This window comes from Herpailurus yagouaroundi, unplaced genomic scaffold (assembly GCF_014898765.1).
Source record: "Herpailurus yagouaroundi ecotype Mexico unplaced genomic scaffold, PumYag 355, whole genome shotgun sequence".
In the NCBI taxonomy this organism is placed as follows: Eukaryota; Metazoa; Chordata; class Mammalia; order Carnivora; family Felidae; genus Herpailurus; species Herpailurus yagouaroundi.
Window position 1 is genome coordinate 714410 of NW_024412572.1, and position 6290 is coordinate 720699.

The 6290-nt window shown below is 46.0% G+C and overlaps 1 protein-coding gene across 5 annotated transcripts in view; it reads right to left on the reverse strand.

Annotated features, from left to right (window-relative positions):
* Positions 1 to 1731: 1731 nt before the first annotated feature.
* The window catches only part of SLC2A3 (solute carrier family 2 member 3), a 94016-nt gene continuing 89457 nt past the window's right edge, over positions 1732 to 6290 (reverse strand). For all 5 annotated transcript variants that reach the window (XM_040462743.1, XM_040462744.1, XM_040462742.1 and 2 more), the window contains 2 exons: positions 5713 to 5916; positions 1732 to 4277 (listed from right to left, as the gene is read on the reverse strand). In XM_040462743.1, the coding sequence (XP_040318677.1) occupies positions 4059 to 4277; positions 5713 to 5916 (423 nt within the window). In that variant the 3' untranslated portion in view covers positions 1732 to 4058. The remainder of the gene's footprint in view (positions 4278 to 5712; positions 5917 to 6290) is intronic.

A 6290-nucleotide genomic window follows, 5' to 3' on the forward strand; every position in this document is an offset into this window, starting at 1 on the left:
CCAGCAATCAATCAACCACTGTGTGGTTTCTGTTTTCTGATTGGAACCAGACTAATAATGCTTAAACATGTTAGATGTTCAACAGTGTGTGACGTATGAGTGAGACCAAGTCCTTGCTTTTATGGGGCTTATATTCTAGAGGTTGTTTACTAAGACCTAACTCACAAGGTAGACTGAGCCTCACAAAATGTCGAGGCCGAGGGGCGCCTGGGTGGCCCAGTCGGTTCAGCGTCCGACTTCAGCTCAGGTCACGATCTCGCGGTCCGTGAGTTCGAGCCCCGCGTCGGGCTCTGGGCTGATGGCTCAGAGCCTGGAGCCTGCTTCCGATTCTGTGTCTCCCTCTCTCTCTGCCCCTCCCCTGTTCGTGCTCTGTCTCTCTCTGTCTCAAAAATAAATAAAAGTTTAAAAAAAAATTTAAAAAATGTCGAGGCCAAATATTCTAAGTACAAGGGGCCAAGTGTAAAGAACCTACTGATAATGAACTTGATGTCTTTGAAAACTAGAAGGCCCAGTGTGGCTAGTCTGTGAGCAGAGTGTCAAGAGATGAAGTTGAAGAAGCAGACCTTTTCCCCGAACACATTTTCAGGACAGTTTTGAAAACGAATGAAAGCAGTATGCTGGAAGTTACACCAGGGCGATCGCAGTAAACTGGGATGTGTGGTCCCTGAATTAACAGGCCACAGGAAAGGAGCCTGCAAGCTAGTTTGTGACAAGATGTAATTGGAAGTCTTTAAGATCAGTCTGGTTGCCGGAGAATGAATTACAAGGAAGCAAAAATAGAAAAATGGAGCTGCGATCCCCACGATCCCCACAATCGTGGAGAATATGGTGCTCTCCCAAGGGCTCTTTCAGGTCAGGGTTTCATCCTCATTACCTCTCACACAGAGTACCAGTGGAGGGATTATGTTGCCAGTAAGGAAGGCTTTTTGGAGCTCACGCCTGGACTAGATAGAAATAAAAAGTAGCCGTTCACGTGTCTTTAGGAAGTGATTGGAAATGTAGGGGAGTATCAAAGTAATAAATGAAGGCACGAAAGGGTTAATGAGAGGGGTGCCTGGCCGCTCAGGTCATGATCTGGCGGTCCATGCGTGTGAGCCCCAGGTCGGGCTCTGTGCTGACAGCTCAGAGCCTGGAGCCTGTTTCAGATTCTGTGTCTCTCTCTCAAAAAAATAATAAACATTAAAAAAAAAAAAAGTGTTAATGAGTGATGAAGTGGGTGTGGGTGTTTTCCTGTATAAATAGGAGCTGCAATATGGTAAATCAAACTGAAAAGGTAGCAGGGACCTTGCCCTGGGTGGGTGGGGGAGTGATCCGTAGGGGGCTTAAGTTTTGTTTTGTTTTTTTCTGTAGTTGGCTGGAAGCTGCTGAAGGATTTTGAGTAGGATGGCGATATACATACAGTACGGACGTCTTAATCAGTGTAGGATGAATTTCAGAGAGCAAAGACTAGAGGGGAAGGGAAGGAAGAAAGCACAAGAGAGAAAAGCAGAATTCTCATTCAGGAAAGGAAGCAACGGTGATTTATGGAGTGTGCAAAGCAACGCTCTAAGGCTTTTCATTTCATCTGTGTGATAAACATGTATCGCTACTTTCATGTGTACTAGACTCTCATAAAGAAACTTACTCAAGGCAGCGACAGGCACTGTGTGGCCAAACCAGGACTTAAAGCCGATTTTGTGTTCCAGGAAGGACAAAAACACAACAAAGCACAAATGAAAAAAGACAAGCCTGTGATGTCATATGTACATTCAGGATTTTTATTTCAAAACAAAGAACCACAGTAACATTAATAATAGAAAATCCATTTGGAAATATTCACAATCCGGTCGCTGCGAAATGGGAAGACTTCCACCTGCTAACTGCCAACCCGCTGTTTTTGAGGAGCCAGAAGTAGAAGGGCGGTTAGAGGAAGTCACCTGTTCAAAGCCCCATTCCAAAAGCTCTGTGAGTTTTGTTTTATTTTTTTTCCAGCGGCTCAACGACCAGAGGGAACAGTGAGAACTGGGAAGTAAAATACTGTCATAGGCAAGGGTTTGGCTAAAGGGCCTGAACTGTGTAAGCACCAAGGAGAGAGAGGGTGATCAAGCAACATATGAAAGAGGGAAGGCAGAGTAAATGTCATGGGGTCCAATCTCCATTTATTCAAATACTGGGAAACTAGAGGATTTGTGGAGGTGTCCGTGAGCTGGGGCAAACAGAAACCCCTCCATCTCATCTAATTCTCCGAAATGCTCCAGAGTTAGAAGTCTTCAGTTTGTTTCTTTGTCCTCTTAAAAGAAAGGCCTCCCACTACCCCATGACTCCCCTCCAACGACCTCCAAAGGCCACATGTCCTGATCTCACACTTCTTTCCTACTCCCACTGTCTGGGTCTAGGGTGAGATGGAATCTACCACCAGTAGTCTCCTTAAGGAATTCTCCCTGATCAGGGCAAGGTAGCCAGATGAGACTGAACTGTATAAAGTCTGGAAGAAAACCATAGATGCAAATTCTACCCAGAAGAGGCAGTGTTCTCTGTATATAGAGAGATGAGTTTTAACACATTCTGTTCGAAAGGGGGGGGGGGGGGCTGTAGAACACCGAGGAAACAAGTTACCAATAAACGACCTTACCCAGAGCAAAGTGTCAGTGCACATACATTCATACTCTCTCAAGTGTGGGTTACACTGCACATTTACTCATAACTGTCTCAAATGTACGGCCCCGAAGGGCACTTGACGTAACACTATGGAAATATGGCAACAGATGAACACACATGCAACGACCTTAAAGCGACAACATATAGTCCAACTGGATAATAATCGTTCAGGAAAAGACCCACCCCCAGAGCTGAGGTTACAAATTCAAGGTAGTTACCAACATTCTCCTCTGAATTCTTTTAAAGCTATGGCTTAAAACAAAATAAAAATCAACAACTAAAATCTCCTAAAGACTAACATTTAGAAATACTGAACCTCTACCAAGAACCAGTTTTTTGGGATGCTCATTGGGAAGGCTCTCCCACCAGGCAGGTGGTAGGAGCTCATTAAAAAAACAAAATACAAAAAAGTGAGGCCACTACAAGGGGAGGGAGTTGTTTGGTCCAGCGAGGGGAGACAGGATTGCTAGAAACAGCCTTCCCTTCTCCGGACTCCAACCAAAATTAGAACCCCTTAACCACCATTAACTACAATGCCCATCTCAATAATAACCCGAGATTTCAAGTAACACTACATAAAATCTTAAAACAAAGAAAAAAGTTCCAAAGGTAACCAGTAGCTTCTTAATACAGGCACATGACTTCTCTGAGAAATTTAACTTGAGAGTTTCCACCTGAAGGACAGAAATCGCTGAGAGGCAACGCGCAACGTTCACGCACCCCATCGTACCCCCTCCGATAACACATTACTTTTCTCCACAAATCTTCCCTTATTGCACCTTGACCTCGCCAGTATCGAATCTTCTACCCTATAAACCTCTCTTTAAGCGCCTCCCTCTAACCTCAATTTCCTTACGTTTCCATTATTTGGTAAAATTACTTCACACTTAAAAAAATAAATATTTATGCAATAAAACCAGAAGGTAAAAATAAATAAAACTCAAGTTAATCTGCTCTGCAGAGAGCTGTATGGAAGCGAGGAAGGTGCTCGTATTTAATCCCTCTCTGCCCTCCACACTCCTGTAGATCTGCTTCCTGGTAAGTCTGGGGTCAGGGAAACTGTACCTCACTCTTACTCCCCTGTAGGCCCTTGTGGGGCCATAGTAGAAGCCAAGGGAGGAAGAGCTGGCAATGTTGTCCTAAGCCAAGTGGCCAGTCCCTCCGGAGATGAAGCTAGGTTCACTTGGTCTCTTCTACACGGAAGAGAAACGTCCAAGAACTGAAATGTTTCGAAAGCCGTTGAAGATACAACTAAGTCCAGCATTGGGCTCCTCTGAGTGCTCATGGTGTGTGAGGGAAGAGAAAGGAATCGAGTAGCAGCATTCGGAAACAGTCCTGGGTTACAACCTGATGAGGTCTCTCCCTCCTCTGGGGAGAGGTTGCTTTTCCGTGTTGGGAGGGAGGCGGGGAGGAGGCACGGCTTAGACGCTGGTGGCGGTCTCCTTCACGGGCTGGATGCTGTTCATCTCCATGATGGGGCCTTTCTCACCTCTGACAGCCTCCCTCGCCTGCCCTTCGAAGGCTCGTGTGATTTCCTCAAAAGTCCTGCCACGGGTCTCAGGGACTTTGAAGAAGGTGAAGATCAGGAAGATAACAAGGAAGCCGGTAAAGATGATAAAAACGTAGGCTCCTAAATAGAACTAGTGAAAAGATATAAAGAAAAAAAAAAAAAAAAGGAGTATCAGGGTCAAATCTGGTCGTGGCCAAACTCGTTTCCGTGCCGTCCATTTCTAGTAGGCTCCAAGACATAACCTCTCCACATTTAACAAGAACATCAAGGCTTCCTCAGAGATTTACGATGCCCTTGCTAACTTGCTAGATTTCTCTGCAATTTTGAGCCGTTCTTTTTCCTCTTCACTAAAGTTCCCTGCTTCTAAATACCTACGGAGTAGTTTAGGACTGTTGAAGATGATTTTTAAAATCCGGGTTTCTGGGGCGCCTGCACGGCTCAGGTGGTTCAATGTCCCACTTCTGATTTTGGTTCAGGTCCTGGTCCCGGAGTCATGGGACTGAGCCCCGCATCAGGCTCTGTACTTAGGCTAGAGTCTGCTCAAGATTCTTGCTCTTTCCCTCTGTCCCTCCCCTGTGTGTGCTCTCTCTCTGTCACTCTCTGTTAAGTACAATTTAAATAAAACAAAATCAGATCAAATCTGGGTTTCTGAAAGACTCACAGAAATAGGAACTGCTTTCCAGAAGTCCACTGCAAGTTCCTTTATTTAAGGAACCAACTCCAGGTTATTTTAGAATAGGAGCTGTCTCATCCATTCATTGACATCCCTTTGTGTAGTGAGCCTTTAAGGTCACGGAGTCATGAATGCAAATTCAAATTATGGATTTAAGTGTTGGTTTGGAATCCCTGGAGGCTTAAAACTATCATTGTTTCTAGGCAGAACTATGCCTGTAATCACCTCGGACTAGTGGTCTTTTAATAAAAGTTCCCAGTTTTAGGGTGCCTGGGTGGCTCAGTTGGTTAAGTGTCTGATTCTTGATCTCAGCTCAGGTCATGATCTCATCGTTTGCGGACTTGACCCCACCATCGGGCTCTGCGCTGACAGCACAAGGCCTGCTTGGGATTCTCTCTCTCTCAGCACCGCCTCACCCATGCACGTGTTCTCTCTCTCTCTCTCTGGGGGGCGGGGAGGGGTGGGTTCCCAGTCTTACCCTCCTGCTTCAATCCTTTTTTGCCATCATTCTTTCTTTTTCTATATGCCATTGAAAATGAGAAAGAAAATCTGTTTTAAAACACTTGATATCTAACCCTCTGTGGTGCCAGGAAACAGATTTTAAACCTGTTGGCTTAGGTGAGCTGGTTTTGAGACTGGCTAGGTGAATTTCGTTTTCTTTCTTTCTTTTTTGAGAGAGAGGGAGAGGGAGAGGGCACAAGTGAGTGAGGGGCAGACAGCGAACCCCCACAAGGGGCAGAGAAAGAGGGAGAGAGAAGCAGGGCTCACCCAAAGTGGGGCTCGAGCTCACCTGATGTCGGAATGGAACTCGTGAACCATGAGATCATGACCCGATGCTTAACGACAGAGCCACCCAGGCGCCCCTAGGGGAGATTCGTTGTAATTTACTTACTGCAGCTGAAGGGAAGAGTAGCCCCACCAGAAAGTTGGAGGTCCAGTTCGAACAACCAGCCACTGCCATGGCAGCCGGGCGGGGTCCCTGGCTGAAGAGTTCGGCCACAATAAACCAGGGAATGGGGCCTGGGCCAATTTCAAAGAAGGCCACGAAGACCAAGATAGCAGCAATACAGACAAAACTCATCCAATTATAGTTATCCTATATGAGAAAGGAACAAAGGCAAGTGAGTACTAAAACACAGCACAACCTGGCTAGGATCTAGCCTCCCACAGATGAGGACCTACTGAACACGAAAAGCTCCCTGTGCCGGAGTCCAATGGGGTTACTGGACTATCTAGCCAAAAGCCCTGGGTTTTTGAATCCTAACCTTGTGCTCACCTGACACACAGGTCATTTTCACATTGAGATCATTTCACATGGAGATCATTTCACTGTCCGTAAAATGGGAGTCATTATTACTTCAAGATTACTTTAAGAATTAAATTACAGGGGCGCCTGGGTGGCGCAGTCGGTTAAGCGGCCGACTTCAGCCAGGTCACGATCTCGCGGTCCGTGAGTTCGAGCCCCGCGTC